Below are 20,368 nucleotides of genomic sequence, written 5' to 3'. Positions count from 1 at the left end.
AGAAATATTAGGTGGTATTTTAGAGTCTCATTGATCTGTAGAAAAATGAGCAAAAATGATTACTTTTAAAAGCCAAAATCACTTTTACTTAGTGTGTGTAGAAACTCCAGAGCATAACAAGAAAAAGAAAGCTTCTTAATAGCCATTTTTTTTTGCCATAACCCTATCAGAAAGGATTAAAATACTTTATCATAAGTTCAAAGGCACTCTGGCTCCAATCAGCATCTTTCAGAAATTCTCACTGAGAAACAGCAAGCAAGGTTTGGTGGATGGCTGTAAGTCATCTTTTCAATGCAAGATGCCATTAATTCACAGCATAGCTATCTAAGGATTGAACACCATGATTTTCTAGTGTTTTTCCCCTCCAAAGCCAGATAAGTTTACTTTTTTAAGCATAAAAATAAGCAATATATCTTTTCAATAAATCTGCTAGCACTGTAGGGCAGCTGTTACCCAAACAGAGCTGGATAGGGTTACTTGAACGCTCTCGGAAGGGCAGCGCTGATGATTCGGAGATCTGGGAAGAATTTATTTCAGCTTGTATTCAGTGCATTCCTCACTCCATTCAGATGTGGTAAAGTATTTTAAATGACATCACTGTGAGTTTCAAATAAAAGCAGAAATTCTTATCAACTCCTTCTAAACAATGCCACTGTGAATAAAGCACAATTAGCAAGCATCTAAAACTGAATACCTGGACGCTTCTAAACACAAGTCAGGGACAATGTTGAAAAGGTGGGGCCTTTTCTCCTCTAAACTGCATGTCTTTCATGTTTTGCAAATTGCATGCTTAAAGTTATTCTTTTACTCAGTGCGGATTATTTGGTGTGTTGCATTTTTTTTTTTTTAAAAAAAAGCTTTTTTTAATTTTCTTTCTAAAATATATCTCTCTATTGAACATTAACGTTTGCTTTTATTGCAGCTCAATTTGTACTCTAATAATGGCTAATTGTTATGTTCTCAGCACTTGTTTCTCTCGTATGCTTTAATTAATAGAGAAGCATATTGCAATAGCTTTTTCTAAAAAAAACAGTCTAGGAATTTTGCTTTGCAGAGAAAGGTTTTCTTTTGCTTTTTTTTTTTTTTTTCCTTTAAGTTGCCTCTTGGGAAAGTAAGGTTAATGCCATGTACAGTACTCGTTTGCATGTGTTCATTTAAATACTAAAAACTGTAGTACTGCTCCATCCATATCTGACTGCTAGGTTTCAATTGACAGCTGAGGATTTGTGACTGGACCATGAATCAAAACGGCAGGCATTTATACCCCAGTACCAGTGAGGATACATTGGGAATTACTTGGCAAAGGTAACATTTTAATTATTTCCAACCCTACACTTACACTTTAACAATTACATGAGCTGTAGTGTTTGTTTTTAACTAGCTTGATAGAAAATATATGTTAAAAGTTTAGTTGTCTCCGCTATACCATCCCTCTTCCCCTCCCCTCCCCCCTTTATTTCTTATGTAAATGCAAAATTTCAATTAATTTGGGATTATAGCATATGCTAATGAATTATTGGAATTTCTGAGTGCTATGAAATGTTTTAAACAATTTATAATATTTTTCTTGAAGGAGGGGGTGGATTTTGCACTTAGATTTTAGGACCTGAAATATGAAATGGGTTTTAGGGAAGAATTTTTTAACTATTGGGTTTTCATATAGTAGATTTTTCTCATTTCAGCTCTTTCCTGGATGGCTAACTTTATTATTCATTTATCCCCCTATCAGAGAGGACAGCTAGAAGGAAAAAAATTTAATTAGTTGATTTACTGTTATTAGCAGCACTTATAAATTTAAAAGTGGGAATATTGTTGGAATTAATTCTAAAGAAGGAATTTGGTGTAAATAAAGTTTTAACTTTGTGTTTGTACATTGATGTGAGCCATTGAGAATTGACTTTATTTCGCTGACTGGAAAAATAATTCTAAAAGTTCATTTTCAAAATGAGTTTTCATGTTCTCTCATGTATTGGTTTTAGAAAATAAGTAGTGCATGTCAGCTTCTTATGTATTATTTTAATAAAGAACAATTTTGTCAACTTGACAAATTAAATAATTAAAATTCATACTATAATCATAAGTAGCAAGAGATAAAAATTTACAGAAGAGAGTGAGGTAATCCCATAAGGAGTTCACCAAAAGTAGAGCCAACGTAATTTTCCAGCCCTGCTGTGATTATAATCATCTCTTTACTGAACATGCCTCTGTTAGAAGTACATACTTAGGTATCAGCTGTCAGTGGGTCACACATCTCCATACTGCTTGGTAGAAACTAAAAAAGAGTAGAGTTTAAAAGAATTAAGTTAATAAAATGTTCACTGATACTCAGGTGAAAACTAAGAAAATTAGTTGGACTCTGTTTTAAAAACTCAGTTTTTTATTAACACACTACTTAAAATGAATACATATGACTTTTCCTTTTCTGAAAGATTGATATAACTGCTACTTTAAAATATATACATTTTTCCATATCTTGTTTTTTCCTCAAGAAACTTACATAATTCCCTGAGTTGAAAAAAATACAATATATGCTTATAAGAAAGAAGATAAGCTTAATGAAAGCATCTACTTAAAGTCTTAATAATTAATAATCTTAATCTAATGAATATGTCTTATTTAAATAGTCTTAAGTATTTTTAATTTAATTGGATATGATAACACTATGTTTGGACTTAGTTTTTCTTAAATAACTTCTTTATATTCCATGATCGGTCTGTTAGCAAATTAGCCCACGTATGCATACAAGTCTTACAGTTGGCAAGAATTGCAAGTTAGATGAAGTGTGCTTGTGTTTTTAAATTGTGACTATAGCTGTGTAACTTTCAAATCTGTGGATTACTGGTTGACATTTACTTGTCTAAAATAGGATAGCACCTTTAAAGTACATGAAAGTCAAATAAAGGTGTAAATTATTGGAAATTTAAAATATAACTGCGCCTAGTATCTAGTAATTTCTCAAAGAAAAAGTTGATATCCCAAAAGAGAAAAAGGTGAGTGGACAAGGAGTCACCACAGAATACATATTTTGGAATGAGCTAATAAGATGACTAAACTCAGTTCTTAGGAGGACATTATTGATGTTACAAATCTCCGTCTTGGTGAAAAATTGATGTGGTAATCAGTTTCAAGTGATAATAAGTCAGAAAAAAAAAAATCAGAATTCACTTAGTTAAAATGTCTCCCCCTCTCAAAATAGTGATTTTTTAAATTAGTAGATAATGAAATATAAACAGACTTAATGCTTCAAAAAGCTTTAAAGATGCAGCTTTTGGGTGGTTTCTTCTCTTTTTATCATGATTCAGAAGGCACAAAATTGATAAAGACAGGTGTCACCTTCATACTTTCAACAGGTATTGGCTGAATCTCTGTGGTGGCCTGACCCAAATGCTATGGGTGATGCAGATGCTCACTGTTCTTAAAATCTAAGTGTCATACATACAATTCAGAATAGAGGTACTCAAATGAAACAACAATTTTCTTTGCTTTGTTATAGAATGAAAAAATAGACACAAGTAGAGTCCATATTTGATAATACAAATTGGGCATGCCTGTGACACAACGTATTCATAATTTGTTTATGGTTTATAGTTTGTGCCCTGTGGTTATTAATGAAACTTAATGTGTGTGTGTGTGTGTGTGTGTGTGTGTGTGAGTGATGTGTGTGTTTTCCTGGAAAGGATGCTAGAAAATAAATCATAAGTATCTGTAGCACTACTACTTTTAATGCAGATAACAAACATGTAAAATCTGCAGGGCTCTGCTACAACTTTAAAATTATCTGAATACACTGAAAATATATGGGAAATATATAGGGTGTCCCTAAAAATGTATACACACTTTACAGCTGATAGCTCAATTGATGTTTCTTTCTTTTCAGATTTAAACCATTGTAATTAATAATTATTCAGTGTGTATACATTTTGGGGGCACCCACTAGATCTGTTCAACCAGAGAATTAAATCATTTGCCTTTGTCATAACGGAATAAAGAAAATATCAGGTTACTTTTGTGGTGGTTTTTGTTTTTAACAAAAGGTGATCCCTCAAGACTTTGTAGGAGAAACGCCAAATAAGGTGCCTTGGGTTTTTCTTTGTGTTTTGGCTTCACTTTGTTTAATTTTGTTTTGATCGCTTGTTGCCATTAATTTCCTCTTCCAATCACTAGCTGTGGTTGCCCCTGTCCTGCTTTGTACCAATCCCCCTGTAGAGGTGTTTCCACGTCATATGCAGCTCCTTTTGTGGGACTGAAAATGGCAGTGCCCAGGGAGCTGAGCAAATATAATCAAAGCTGGAAGCTTTCATCCTCCTCCTTCCTGGCTCCCTCCCACTGCCCGCCTCATCTACATCACCCCCCCATCCCCCGCCCGCCCACCAATATATGAACATTCCTTGAGGAAGCAAAGCATACTTTTTTGGAAAGTTTTCACAAAGTTTTACTAGGTTGCAACCCTGAAGGTGTTTTGTTGTTTTGACCTTAGAATTTTGTGAGTGTGAGTGTGTGTGTGTGTGTGTGTGTGTGTGTGTTGCTTGCACCTGTGTGAATTTTTCTGTCTAACCCAAAGGTCAGGTATCATAGTTAACCCAGAGGGCAATCTATGGGCCAAAGGCTCACTTCGGCTTGAATCATGAGGGCTTAGGCAGGGAATAGGTGATGAGTTGCGTCTGTCGTTCATAAGGTACTGTTGTGTCTGTGCTTTGTCCTCCAATGTGGATAAATTAGATTGTTGCATATGTGAGTTATGTGGGTATAAACAAATACAGCAGTTAACTCCCTAACTGGCTTTCCTTCTTGAAACTGTAGCCAGAACATAGCTTGTACTATGGAATATAAAAGAGCAATATAATTGAATGAAAAAGAAAGCCGAAGGACAATCCAAGAATAATATAAACATACGTTATTTTAAAACATTGGAGGGAGTGCTTTATGCAAAAGAGAAACTAGATTTATTGTTTCATTCCCTCTGCTCCCCCTTCGCCCCTTTCAGGAAAAGGCAAAGCCACAAGTGAGTGGCTGTATGTGTCTGATTGCTTGTATAAACATCGAAGAGGCCTTCAGATGGCTAAAATAAACACGCGCGTGTTACTGAAGGATATGTTTACACAAACCATTTGCTCAGCCTCCGAAATAATGAATAAATGAAGATTTTACTGAAATAATTGGAAGGATTTTTGTGTTTCTGTTGATGCCATAATTGAATGGCACCAAAGAGACTTTTATCAGCTATTTTACATGTTACATGTGTTAGCAGTTCCTTTCTATGAGTTGAATACTTCATTCTGTAGTTACTTTACACATGTTTTTGTAAGAAATTGTCGTTTATTACTGCAATTCTAGAGAGTTGCTTGATTTCCCAAGAGAAATTTAGCAGCCAGTAAAGATTATTTGGGTCTGCTTGGTCAGGAGAGGGAAGGCAAAAAAAGGAAGGAATAATGGCATTCATTTCATACGTATAGCCCTATTTACATAGCACTGTCCTGAACCTTGCTGTATCTTGGTAAAATATACATTCTCCATGACTTAAGAATGAATATTTAAACAAAATCATCTTCAATATAGGTTTGCAAACCATATGTTTGTATATAAATAGATGTGTACGTGTGTATGCATGTGTGTATATGGTGTATGTGTATACATGTGTGTACATACACATGTACATATGCATGCATGTATATATATGTGTGCATACACATATGTATGTGGTACTGTCTGGTAAGAGCAGTATGTGACCTATCCATAGGTAGTAGTAAGAGTTAACTTTTATTTCGACATGACACTTAGACCATCCCTAGGAATTTACTAGTTAGCATTTCCTGCTTTCAGTTTGTTATCTTGACACATAACTACAATACAACAGCTGGGTTGTTCCTGGGGTTCCTGGGGGGAGCTTTATTCTCAGAGTGCTGAGTTTCCTTTTCAGCTGTCAGCTCTAAAGTGCGTTCAAAATGCTCAACTTTTTACGCACCATTCTGGGCCCCTAGCACCACTCTGGGACCATGATAGAAACGCTGATCAGGTAGAGGAACTGGAGAATCTCTGGTTCAAGGAAGGGAATTGCAGAAGGCAAAACTGCTCGTGGCCATTGTGTGGTAACCAGGCTGCTCTGCTCCCTGGTGACGCTCTTTAGATTTGAATAATTGATTTAAAAGAATTACTCCTTTCTCATCAAAGTTATTTTCACCTGTTATGAAATAAAAAATAAAAATGTTACCATTCTTTAAAATGATCTTTTATGGTATTCACCCCTCTGCAATATCTGTGTTCTGGCTGTTGAAAAACACATTGGGATATGTTGTAGTTTTGCCTAACTTTCTCCATTTATACAGAAAGACTTGCACAACACAGCGTTTCCTTTTTATCTAGGAAACTCTTCAGAACACTTCCTAAGAAATTAATTGTATTCCAGCCAGACTTGCATGCTGCCATCCCACAGGAAATGGGTCAGCAATCCATTAAGATGCCATTAGATAATCTAATTTGGAACTTAATCTCTAAATTAACCATGCTCCATACTTGAAGCATACTTGAGAGAAAGAAAAAAAGTTTACGTTTGAATCGATAGGGGAGCTGAAGCGTGAAGAAGGCTGTTTGTTTTTTCTGTGGCTGTGGTCACGTCTCAAGCCGTCTGGTAACCAGGAGAAACCAGACATGATGTAATTCCAGATTGAACTTGAACTTCAGGGACTTAGGATAGGGGAACAATGGACCATAGGAATCAATAATGTCCATTTTCCACATGATTATGTTTGGAGCTGTAAGTTAACCTTTACGGGAGAAGCAGCAGGATCTTCAGTGTGACCCAAATGAGATGAGCCAGAGACAAGATGTTAGAGGAGAGAAAACAACTTTTCGCCGCGATGTTTTCTGAGCAGCGCTGCAGATTCCAGCAGGATTAGAAAAGTTCCCGCTCTGCTGTAAACCGGTGGCCTGTTCAGAGCACTCTTTGTTCGCTTAGGTAGGACAAACTTAATCTTACGTTTCCTGTCAGATGATTTTTGGCAGCGCGACGGGATAGGGAGGAGCGAGATTCAGAAAACTCCCCAATGTAAACCTGGCTGATTAACCCTTTGCAATGAAAGGAGTATAGTCAACACGCACGTTATTTGAAGAGGTTTGATGTGAAGTGCTGTATTTACATCTGGATTCCGGCTCCGAGAAATCAGCCTCACACCAGCGCAATATGTAGTTGTTAACTTACCTTTTCTGATTGTCCTGTTTGCAAGTGCTGTGAGTAGGTATCCAGTGCATTTTTAGTCCTGCTTACCGAAGTCATAACGCATAGGAGGAGATAACCATAATAACAAATTACCAAAGGAAAAAGGAGAAGGCAGAGCCTCCTGACGTTTAAGAAATTGAAGAACACGCATTTTGAATAATCAGAAATTGTAGAAAACTACAATTCTTTCCTCCTTTGTTGACTTTTCGTTTGGTGAGAAAACAGACTTTTCTTGCCCATGTGAACAGAGTAGCAGGCATAATTCAAAAAAGCATGTTCAGCTCCTCGATCAATTGTGATTTTATACTTCAAGTCAGTTCTTTACGAGACAAAAAGTTCTTTCATTTAGAGGCGAAATTGTGCAAACAACACTGATTTTAGCTTTTAAGTGAAAAACATTTGGGCAAGAATCGCTTTTGGCTTTTCTATAAAACTTAACGTTTCTCCTAGTATTTCCTGGGTGAGTTTCTCTAGTGAAAGGCACTGTTAGGGAGCTCCGTGTCTGTAGAGAATGTTGTCTGCTGTTGAGGACTCACATGTGCTAATGAAGGAGCTGTAGCACTGGTGACAATGGCACTGAGAGGAGCCCAGGGAGAGACAGGAACGCAGACCAGAGGGGGACAGAATCCACAGGCAGCGTTCTCCGCTGTGGGCAGGAGATCGAATAAGTCCCAGGAGCCTGACAATTCTATATTTTTAATTGTCTGAAACCTCCCACAGCTGCAGAAGTTGCTACATATGTATGTGTGTGTGTGTGTGTGTGTGTGTGTGCTGTCATTTATTTTCAATTAGTCATCTTCCTGATGATTCTCTTTCATTTTCAGTTCTGAAACATGAAAAACAGCAAGCATCATTTTTTTTTTTTTTTACAAATCTGCTTACTTTGGCCTATTTGGGGGAAGGGTATTTTTCGTACTTCCGTGTAAAGTAAACATTTTCAGGAAATAAGTCTTTATTACTTTTAAGTCTATAGATTGCCTTGTTGAACGATCTTCAGGGATTTTGTAAGAGCTTTTTACTAAAAGAGGGCAGTCATTGCAGTGAGCACATAAAACTCTTAGCTGTCGTGTCCCGTACGTAAGGCTCTTCTCGCCCCGTCCTCTTCATTAGATAAAATATTCCACGGGCACAGGCCATCATTTTACTTAGAGGATGCTAGTACTCACACATGGTAAAGTTAACATTCAAATCCAGTGTTCCCCCCTCCCCCTCCAAACAAAACCCGTCCGAAACATTTGAATATAAATTAATGAGCTTTGACAACTTACCGTTTGGATATGTTATTTCAAAAGCATTGTTCCCCAAGGAGGAGCAATAAAGAAGGCTATTTACCTACTTAGTTAAGAAACAAATACGTTTCTCTTTCATTACTATGAAGTGCTATTGCTTGCAGTTAGAATAATTCCTGGAGCCACCTGCAGTTTATGCTGTTTGGTGTTTCCCAGAGAGCCCACAAGAGCACTTTGCAGATCAGGTAAGAGCTGGCCAGGGAGCTTTCCCATACAGATTATTACAAATAGTAATAATCATTAGAAATCATCTTGCATGCAAATAGGCTCGTTCAGATGGCCATAATGAGCTTTAAAAATGGGGGAAATAAATCGAAGAAATCCAAGACCTGTGTAAAGCACTTTGTATAATCTTACTACGAGACTAATCTCATCAAAGTGTCTCTCAACAAGCAAATTATTGACATGCAGTCACATCTGTATACACATATACAATGGCAAATATTGCACTTGGCTGAAAAGAATCTGGAATTGGATAATATACAGTTATTTGTGTTGAAGTTTGAAGTCAACAGTTATACTTTCGAGGGAATTGCAATGTATCTAAGTGATATGCACCATAATTTATAGAATCTCATATATAATTCAGGGATAATAGAAATTCTTGTCCAGCGATAAAAGTAAAGTATGTTTCACGAAAGAGATAAAGTGTAGTACACTGGGTAAGAATATAGATCCTAGAACCACACTGCTCGAGTTCAAATCCTGGGTTTTACTGTTTAATAGTAGTACTAGCTTCAATGGCCTCATCTGTAAAATCTGAAAAATAGCAGTTCTTTTCTCATAGGTTTGTTTTGAAGATTGAAAGTTTTAAAGTAGGTGAAGCAGTGCCTAGCGCTATTATTTAACACACACTATAAATGCTGTAGCAACTAGTGTATGAAATATCACTTTCTCTGTTCTTATACATTAATCAATTATTAATCTATTTAAATATAGAAAAATAATTCTTAAATAAATGGGTACTTAAATACTACCCATCTATTTCTTCCACTGGTCTGAGTGAGCATTTTTTCATAAGACGATTTCTGCAGACTTTTTGTTATGTTGAAATCAGCAGCCAGTCCAAATGTACACTTATACAATCCAGGAATGCATGGTTTCTAACTTAATTCATACTTAATTAATCTGCCTTTATTTTTTTGCAGGCAGATACTAGCTACTAATAGGGAACAGTGTTCATTGTTCATTTTGGGAGCGATACAAATATCTGTGAGTTGATATTATAGTAATACAATTAGTAGTATTTAGCCAAGGAAGTAAAACGTTTTCCTTCTTGGGAATATTTGAAACAGGTGCAAATGAATTAAAGACAAACCCTTCTTTTAAATGATGCCATTTATTTTATTTATTATCCATGCTTTCTGGGCCATTGTTTATTCTTATTGCTATCTATATAAGTAATGTGGCTACTGATACAATTGAGGAATGTATGAATAGATGTAATTACTTGTGCTTCATTCCTATAATATTTTTGTGAGCTTCTTGAAAGAATACTTTCTGTCTTCACAGTAAATATGGTAATATCATGATTAAATAAGTGTGTAAAACTTGAGTGAGTGATGTTTATTACTGAAAAGTATTAGTATACAAGGTACTTTGACATTTTATACAATGATTTTTAAGTTTATCTTTATTGTTGAAAGTATTACAGATGTTCCCTTCTTCCCATTGATCCACCCTACCACCCCCTATCCACCCCCCTCCAGGCCTTCACCACACTATTGTCTGTGTCTGTGGGTTATGCATATATGCTTATGAATTCTTTGTTTAATCTCTCCCTACCCACCTCAGACTTCCCTCTGAGATTTTGCCCAACCTATTATCAGATAAACTCAGAGTAGTAAATGAAATTTTGCCATTCATGAAATAGCTCTTATTGTTTTTAATCATCTAAGACGAATAGTTAAAGTGAAGCTTTTGACTTTGGTTTCTTACTCAACCAACAACTTCATGTAATTATATTTGGCATCCCATGTTTCTTGGGTGGTTACTGAGCTAAATGTTTAGGGCCCAATCCTTTTTGGCCATAATTTTTAAAAACACAACCATCAAATGTTGATGTGCTCAGAGCAATTTTTCTCTTTTTTTCTTTGAAAGTATAGAATCTATTTACTCCTTGTAGATGTGAAGACCAACTATTTTATCCAATTTATCCAGGATACAAAATATATAAATAGCGTATCATTTTCAAAAGGAAGAAGTGGGTGTCTTCTTCCCCCTTAATCCTCATGATTGGGTCATTCTAAGACAGTGGTTCTCAACCTTCCTAATGCCACGACCCTTTAATACAGTTCCTCATGTTGGGGTGACCCCCAACCATAAAATTATTTTTGTTGCTACTTCATAACTGTAATTTTGCTACTGTTATGAACCGTAATGTAAATATCTGATATGCAGGATATATTTTCATTGTTACAAATTGAACATAATTAAAGCAGTGATTAATCACAAAACAATATGTAATTATATATTCAATATGTGTTTTCCCATGGTCTTAGGCGACCCCTGTGAAAGGGTCGTTCGACCCCCAAAGGGGTCGCGACCCACAGGTTGAGAACCACTGCTCTAATAGAACCTCAACTAGATTTGTTTTCAGAGGAGACAGATGCATTACATTTCAGTGTTGCTTTATCACCCGGACCTACCAAGTATTCTATATACAAGTCTGTTGCAACACTAGCTAGGTTATGATCCAGCTGTGTGGGCCATGGGAAATTCCCTGTCTCTTGAAGTAAATTCCCTGTGCCTTCAGAAAATTATGTTCAAATGTTCTTTCTAATGATATGTTAATTTCTGACTTCCACGGGAGTCAGACAGATCTGATTCATATCTGAGGTCTAGGTGGGTAAATTTGGGCAAGTTACTTAAGCTCTTTAAGTCTCCGTTTTCTCATCTGTGAAATGGGGCTGATGATGGCACATTCACGAGTTCATTGAGAGAATTAAGTAACATAGCATATGTGAAATACCGGAGATGCCACCTTGCTCGTAATAGGCCCGCAGCATGGCTATTTTCTGGAAGTTTATCTCTTTGTACTAATTAATTTTATCCATCTGAACCAGACAGAAGTCTGCATTTCTTTCCAACTCAACTGTCCTGTCTTCCTGTCTCCTTTTAGCTGCTCCTCAAATGACATTATTTGGTGGTTTTCTTCACCAAAGAAATGGCATAGAGTTTGTTTCTCTTGAAGAGTGATGCCTAGAAGAAACACAGTGTTTTAGAGGTAGTCTGATCAGTATAAACTGAAGCAGGACCATCAACTAACATTAATGCATCTTAAGGTCAAAATAATTTGTTTGCTTGTTTCTTCCCTTTCTGGGATAGCCACATCACACATTTGATCGGAAGAATGTAAAAATATTATCCATGATGTCAGACATGTGCTTCTTTTCTTTTCTTTTTTCTTTTCTTTTATTTCCTTCCTTCCTTCCTTCCTTCCTTCCTTCCTTCCTTCCTTCCTTCCTTCCTTCCTTCCTTCCTTCTTTTCTTTTCTTTTCTTTTCTTTTCTTCTCTTTTCTTTTTTATCTTTTCTCTTCCTTTCTTTTCTTTCTTTTTTTTTCTTTTGCAATTTTCTACATATAGAGTAGAAGTCATTGAAGTCATTCGGGTGAATTCTGCTTTGTGTTAAGGCACTGTCACAATCTTTGCTTCTTTTTGAACCTGATTTTTCTCAAAGTCCTTATTTTTTTTTAATGGCATGGTCTTTATTTTCTAAAGATGTGCTTTTAACTTTCAGTCATGCTCATCTTCTGTTTGCAAAAAAAAAAAAAAAAAAAAAATGGTGATCTGGCAATGGAAATGTAATTTAAACAAAGTAAATGCATGACTTGTCTAAATATATGCCTGAAGATATACTTATTGCTGAAGTAGTTTAATTTGACCTTGAATATTTTGAAATCTTTTAATTAAATTCTCATGTCTCTTAGTAGACAGAGACACAGGTTATGGAATATTGAATTCCATTCTGAATTAAAATTATTAAAATTATTAAACATTTTATATATAACAAGTTCCTATATGTAGATAAATATGAATATGTGTGTTTATTTTATCCATACTGGTGATCATTGGCATTTATTTACATAGAAAGAGTTAGATATATAAAAAAGCCACTCTTTTTTATTTTTTACCTGAAGAACTATACAATTTGAGGCATTCTCTTTTCAAAATTAAATGATCTAGGATATTTTGTCAGAACATTTTTCTTTACATTATTATAATTAAATACATTTTACTGGAGTTTTTCAATGGGAATATCAAAAAGCTCTAAAAATGTCTGTGCCTTATAGTTCTGAACTTAACTTACAAATTGGCATTAAGAGACTTGTAAAATTCATATATGGGGTCTGCGTAGTGTTAATCTTTGAATTTTATTTCCCCCCAAAGGTTCATAAACAGTATTGATTGCACACTTCAATTTTGACATGGTCATCATGTAGGATGGAGGTTTGAAAGATTTAAATAAACATCTAAATTGAATTTGTTAGATATTTCACAACAAGAATCCTGTTAGTCACTAGCATCACTTTATTTTTATTGAGACTTTTCCAAAGAACAATGATATGTGTCTCTTCTGAAGAACTGAATCAAAAGGCTGTTGCATAGTTCACCCTGATATCTTGTCTTTCCTGCCATTAGTAGATAGACTTCTCCATTTAAGGAGTCACATCTATTCTCAATCATTAATATTTTATTTTTATAAAGTAGCAATCTCTATATAGAGCCCATATAATTTGGGACTCTTATTGATGAGCCTGTTGCTGACATTGTCTGTTACTGTCAATTGGAGCTAGTCTATTTTGTTTTTCATACACACTTTCTATTTCAGGTTAAAAAATAATGGATGTCCATTTTTGTAATTTATTATTTGTTAAGAAATGATTAACATCAGCTATGGCTAGACTCTGTCAGGATTGATAAGACAAAGTCATTTTCTTTACAGAACTTACCTTTCAGTCAATAAGATTATCATAGATACAGATTATGATTATATGGAGTAATATATGCTGTAATAGTACTGTGTAGTGAAGTGTGGTGGAAGTACAATTAAGGAGAAAACAAGTTCCATGGTTTGTCATGTAACATTCTTCCTAATCAGTAGTGCAAAGCAGAAATAATCGTTGAAGATGTGTGTGGGGAAAAAAGAAATATGTGAAAACAATTAAATCTCTTAGAAAAGGTTATAGTAACAACTACTCTTATTCTTTAGAATGATGATTTTTTAGCAGATAATGAGGACATATCTTTTTATTTGGAATTATTCCTTGTTTGAATTACTATTTAATTTTTTCTGCATAATTGTTTTTTGTTAATGGTAAACATCTCTAATTTAAATTTTAGAGATGCCTGTTTTCTTTTTATAGGGGTCAAATCACAATGTAGTCTTGAAAAGATGTAATTATGCGCAACACTCTTCAAGAATAAATAGATGTGATTTGGAGTATTTAATTGATTTGTTGGTTTATGAAAAAAAATTATTGAAAATTGACCACGTGCTAGGTACTATATAAAATGAAGAACAAAAAGAGATGGACTGCTATCACAGAGCCCATGTCTAATCATAAAATCCCTTGACCATAAAAGGTCGTTGTGAATTTTTTTCTGTTGCAATATTAACTCAGAAATATGCACCTAGACAGGTAGCAATAAGTCACATTTTGTATAGAGTATCACCAGAATAAAAGAAAGTTATATATCAAGTTCTTTTTTAAAATCCAAGCTTTTTTTCTATTTCTTCTTTTGCTGACAAAATTCTTCCTTGAAGTCAATACTCCATAAAGGTTCTGTACTTTTGTAATTCAAATATTTAAGAAATGAGGGCGTCTAGGTTGATAGCTACCATAATAGTATCCATCTCACCTCATGATTGCAATAGTAGAGGATAGTAAATGAAATTTAAAACTTTGAAATTAGGTCCCCGTGCCAGACCATGACAAAATTGGGTATGGAACTGTCAGTTTAATATTTCCTTGGTTCATGATGATTTATGCAGCTGCTACTTAGTTGACACTCATTCTGAGTTGAGTGTTGAAACAAACAATACGTTGGATTAGGTATACCCCAAATGCATGGTGTGAGGTTGTTTTGTGATATATAGGCCTGGTGTTATTTTCCTTCATGTGACACTTGTTTAATAAGAGATTATGCCAGTAGCAATTAGATAGCTGTTTTCAAACTTTTTTCTTAAACGGCCTCAAACCCAACATAGGTGGAACCCGAGTTGGTTGGAAAGGGGCTAGAATCTCATCTTCTTACTCCCTCCAGCATTCTTCCCACTCACCCCTTCAAACACCAAAACCCAGAGCGGCTCCTATGGGGTAACATCACTGATGGGGAGGGGCAGGGAAGGCCCAGGCTTCCAGTGTCAGCATTTCAAATTACATTATGCACTGGCCTTCCTGAAAAATATTTTTTTTCATATTGTAAGAGAAAAGAAATAACTTTCATTACAGCTTTCAATTTTATTCAACTGATAGGCAGATAAAAAATTGATGCCCATCTTATCACTGAATTGCTTATGAATTAAAAGTAATACAAGATCCTATCTAATAAAAGAGTAATATGCAAATTGACCATCACTTCAACACACAAGATGGTCACCCCCATGTGGTCAAAGATGGCCGGCAGGGGAGGACAGTTTGGGGAGGATCCAGACCTGCGGGGGAGGGCAGTTAGGGGTGACCAGACCAGCAGGGGAGGGTAGTTAGGGGCAACCATGCCTGCAGGGGAGGGCAGTTGGAGGCAACCAGGCCTGCAGGGGAGGACAGTTAGGGGAATCAGGCCAGCAGGGGAGGGCAGTTGGGGGCGACCAGGCCACCAGGGGAGGGCAGTTAGGGGCGAACAGGCTGGCAAGGAAGGGCAGTTAGGGGTGACTGGGCCACCAGGGGAGGGCAGTTGGGGGCAACCAGGATGGCAGGGAGGGCAGTTAGGGGTGACCAGGCCAGCAGGGGTGGGCAGTTAGGGGCAACCACGCCTGCAGAGGAGGGCAGGTGGAGGCAACCAGACCTGCAGGGAAGGACAGTTAGGGGAATCAGGCCAGCAGGGGAGGGCAGTTAGGGGTGACCGGGCCACCAGGGGAGGGCAGTTGGGGGCAACCAGGCCAGCAGGGGAGGGCAGTTGGGGGCGACTGGGCTGAAAAGGGAGGGAAGTTAGGAGTGACCAGGCCACCAGGGGAGGGCAGTTGGGGGTGACCAGGCCTCCAGGGGAGGGTAGTTAGGGGCAATTGGGCTGGCAGGGAAGTGGTTAGGGGTGATCAGGCTAGCAGGCAGAAGTGGTTAGGGGCAATGAGGCAGGCAGGCAGGCGAGTGGTTGGGAGCCAGCAGTCCTGGATTGTGAGAGGGATGTCCCAGATTGGAAAGGGTGCAGGCTGGGCTGAGGGACACACACACACACACACACATGCATGAATTTCGTGCATCAGAATATAACTGGCAAACTATATTGCTACCATTGTAGATTTGCTGCTTTCTCTCTGTTTTTTAAAATAAGAAAATAATCTTGTATTTACATTAAAATAGATCAAATATTTTAGGAAGAATATCCTCAATTAGAGTTCAGCAATTATGTGTAAGCCTGACATGAGGATTTTCTGCTTTACAATTAATCTTACCTTCCATGAAAACAATAGACCATGTGGTGTATATACCTATAAAATAAATAATTTAGTACATTTATCTCATATTAAGCTATAATTTTTTAAAAGTTTATAGTAGTCATTTGATATCTGTGGAATTTATGTTTCTAATATCGTAGATTTTAACATTGTATTTTCTCTTTTTCTCTTCCTTCCCTCCTGCCCCTCTCCTGTCAACAGTCCTGGTACCTGGGCTAGTTTGGTTCCTTTCCAAGTATCAAACAGGACACCCATCCTACCGGCAAATGTCCAAAATTACGGTTTGAACATAATTGGAGAACCTTTCCTTCAAGCAGAAACGAGCAACTGAGGGAGAATGAAATACAACAACAGCTTATGAAATTAAAAAAAAATAAAAAATGGAAAGGAGGAAGACTGGACAAAATAAAAACAAACAAAAAGGGAGAAAGGAAGGAAACTGAAGAAAGAAGATATTAGACCAGCAATTGCAGCACTTACAATCACTAATTCCCTTAAGGTTGAAACTGTAATGACATAAAAAAGGGTCGATGATATTTCACTGATGGTAGATCGCAGCCCCTGCAACGTAGCCTTTGTTACATGAAGTCCGCTGGGAAATAGATGTTCTGTCTCTATGACAATATATTTTAACTGACTTTCTAGATGCCTTAATATTTGCATGATAAGCTAGTTTTCTTGGTTTAGTAATCTTGTTGTTTACGCATGGAATCACTATTCCTGGTTATTTCACCAACGAAGGCTAGGAGGCGGCATCAGAGGTGCTGGGTGTCGGAGCCATGAGCCAGCCATTGTATAAGCACTCTGATTTCTAAAAGTTAAAAGAATATATGAAATCTCTGTAGCCTTTAGTTATCAGTACAGATTTATTAAATTTTGGCCCTTAACCCAGCCTTTTCCAGTGTTTAACCCAGTTTGAAATCTTAAAAAAGAAAAAAAAAGGAAAAAAAAAGGAAAAAAAGGAAAAAGGAAAAAAAAAAAACACAGTTTGAACACAAAGGCTCTATGGAAGAAATGCCTCTATGTAGGTGAAGTGTTATCTCTGCATGCAACAGTAAAAATTAATATAATATTTTGCCCACAAAAGAAACACTTAACAGAGGCAAGTGCAATTTATAAATTTATATCTAAAGGGGAATCATGATTATAAGTCCTTCAGCCCTTGGACTCTAAATTGAGGGGATTAAAAAAAGAATTTAAAATAATTTTGAACGAATTTATTTTCCCCTCAGTTTTTGAGGGCATGGAAAAAATGCATTAAATCAAGACAAATCATGTGCTTGAGAAAAAAAAAATTAATGGAAACACAGCACTTATGTTGGTTTAGCTGCAGCCTCCTCGGAGGTAGAATTTATTTATTTAAAATTACTGGTTGCATCAAGAACCCATAGGGTGTACAAAAGGTTCTATAAAATCTGCATCGTAGAGACAGAGGCAGGCAAATCCATGTCACAAGGGTAAAGCTTACAGTTTACAAACTGGGAACGCCAGGGTGTAGGATATAGAAACGCACTCTTGAGAAAACACATGTAATCAGGGTGCTGAAAACTTGCATGGTGCTTTCAGACATTAGCCTTGTTCAACAAATCTCTTGTATTGACAGATCTGTAGTGTGCATGGGCAGACACATTTTGCCTCTATGTCTCTTAAAATTTTAATTAAAAATACTCTTTCCAGTAATCCTAATTTGCACGAAGATATAATGTCCACATTACGTGCCTTGCCTTGAAATCTAAACTACAAAAAAGAAAAAAACCACAAAAAAACACGAAAAAGTGACATCACTACACTTGTTTTGCTGCATTTATTATCATTTTAAATCTTTACCATTTTTATGACAAAATATTTTGTACTCCAGACGAAGAAAAATGTGTGACATCATGGATTTTTTAGACAGTTATACCTTTATCTCACATTTATAAAGCATATCATGGCTGTGTATAGTTGCCGCTTAAAAATTGTAATCGACCAGCAATATTTTCAGTATTTTGGTGTTTTTTCTATTAACCTTTCATGTTTTTCATCTTCCAATTAATATTTGGGGGGAGGGGTTTCAAATTTATACGAATTATGCAATACCAAGTTTTGCCTATGTAGGTAGTGCTTTTAGCTGTATTGGTTATTATAGGTAAGTACACAGATTTAAAAAAAAAAATAATGTATGCTTTTTTTTTGTTTTGTTTGTTTGTTTGTTTTAATTGACCAAAGTGGGTACTGCTATTTTTGCAGTGTGATGAGGTCCTTTTGTGTACTGAGAGATGGACAGGGGATTTTTTTTAAGATACATATATATATATATTCTGGGGTGGGTGGGAGGATTTTTAACACTTTACAGTGTAGCTGTGAAGCAGTGCACCCTGAGATGGGCCTGGGCTGCAAAGCGACTGTTCTGCCTACTGTGACAAGCTTCAACTTACACAGGTTCCCCCTTCTCTAACTTCCCACCTGGGGTGCAAGCTGAACTCATCTCTGGTTTTCCTAACAACACAAACAGTAAGAGCAAGTGAACACAACATGTTCTCCTGGAGGCAGACTTGGCTTAAAACAAACTGTCTTATCTTCTTCTTTTTTTTTTTCTCTTGTAGTAGTTTCTCTTGAGTTTCAGATCCACAGTGGAGAGTGAGCCTGTCTCATAGTTGGCAAAGATATTTGTTGAAATATCCACAGAGCGGATATTTTACACTTTGGGGGTTTAATAAATCCGTATATTTTCTCCTACAAAACACGTCATTGCGGCTGGAGGGAATGTTCCCATAGTCTTTCCCCTCCACTTCTCCCCATTTTTCATTTCATCAACAATAGGACAGGATTCACCTGTGGCTCACCGCTTCACATGGATGGCGGTGCGCTGGAATTTTCTTTTTTAGACATCCAGAAGCTTAAACAGAAGGTGGCTATTATTAAATGTATTTGGACTTACAGATTAAAAATCAAAGTTCACTTTTTAAGGAACAAAAAGATAAATCTTGTCAAGTTTTCATTTTACCTGCCCTTTGAAACAGAACCAGAGCAGAAGGGAAATGGAGAATTTTAAGGATTAACCTTCCTGTGGATGCATGAAGCCCATTAGGTGCTGATGGGATTTTTTAAAGGGATGGTGCCTCAAACATATTTTTGATTTCATTTCCCCTGGGGCACAGAGGGTGAATAGAGACTGGTTTTATTTTTATTTCCCCCCTTGCCCAGTCCCACGGAGGCAATCCATTACTAGAAGGGAAATCTTTTAGAATTAGTGACACATGGTGGGCTGTCTTGAGGAGTCCCTTCCTCCAGGCCATGGTCCAATAAAATAAACTGCCATTGTTCTCACAGCGTATCATTTGATAATGAATACTTTGGAACAATGCTCATGGGCCTGAGAATGGTATCGGTAGCCCACATGCTGAATAGCACAGCGGGACCCCAGCACCGCACGGTCCGAAGTAAGTCCAATCATTTCTGTGGTACTTGCCCTGCACCATCTCAGCCAAGTCCTTCATGTATCTTTGACCTGTTCAGTGAACACGTCAACCTCCCAGGACACACACTATTTTTTTCAGAGCAGACTCGCTCTCTATTTTTTCCAGTGAATGAGCAGTTCCAGCTAAAGAAGTTACACACTGTGGGTATTCCTGCCTGCCTCTTGAATACAAAGGACTAGTCAAGTGTTGCTACTATTTTGAATCCGTTTTTTTTTCTCCTTTCCTTTTGAGATACAACTATTAAAAAAAAAAAATACTACTAGATATATGGTCTTACATCCATTTTTCGGCCTCCTCCTCTTTTACCAGGAAGTATATTCTGACTAAAGGGCCCCACGTTTGCAGGTCTTGCACGCCCCTCTCTTACCCAAAACTGCAGAGCTTCAGGATGGTGAAGGTCACCCAAGGGCATCAGTAGGGGGTGGTGTCTCCAGGCCCCGGTTGGTTCTGTGGCACTGTGTGTCCCGCTTGTGTTGTGTTGCTTTGCAGCCCCCCCTACTCGCAGTGCCTCTGAAGTGTTTCCTCTGGAGTGACATGAGCGTTGGAGGCTTGCCTAAGGAACATAATGAGTGAAAGGCAGTGAAGGAGACTGTACATAAAGACATGGCAAAAAATCTTAATGATAGCAATATAGTTATGGGGTAATGTTCGGGTGGGCAGCTCCATTTAAAAAAAAAATATGTGAATGAATCTGTGAAGCTGCAAGTAGCAAGAAGAGCGAAAGGTCTTCTTAAAGAACCGCCTACCTTGTAGACAGTAATTTGTACACTGTATAGTTTTGTTAAGACTT

General features: G+C 37.0%; 1 protein-coding gene across 7 annotated transcripts in view; it reads left to right on the top strand.

The window, feature by feature from the left end:
- Nucleotides 1–20,368, top strand: part of NFIB (nuclear factor I B) — a 226,218-nt gene that overhangs the window by 203,402 nt on the left and 2,448 nt on the right. For 5 of the 7 annotated variants that reach the window (XM_070431689.1, XM_070431690.1, XM_070431692.1 and 2 more), the window contains 2 exons: nucleotides 1,217–1,305; nucleotides 16,319–20,368. The exon at nucleotides 16,319–20,368 is cut by the window's right edge and continues 2,448 nt beyond it. In XM_070431689.1, the coding sequence (XP_070287790.1) occupies nucleotides 1,217–1,305; nucleotides 16,319–16,448 (219 nt within the window). In that variant the 3' untranslated portion in view covers nucleotides 16,449–20,368. The remainder of the gene's footprint in view (nucleotides 1–1,216; nucleotides 1,306–16,318) is intronic. The other 2 variants (XM_070431691.1, XM_070431694.1) reach the window with 1 other exon arrangement.

This window comes from Myotis yumanensis, unplaced genomic scaffold (assembly GCF_028538775.1).
Source record: "Myotis yumanensis isolate MYYU_CA2020_CCGP unplaced genomic scaffold, mMyoYum1.0.hap1 SCAF_12, whole genome shotgun sequence".
In the NCBI taxonomy this organism is placed as follows: Eukaryota; Metazoa; Chordata; class Mammalia; order Chiroptera; family Vespertilionidae; genus Myotis; species Myotis yumanensis.
The sequence above is the reverse complement of the archived record's forward strand: the minus strand, read 5'-3'. Positions and strand labels throughout refer to the sequence as shown.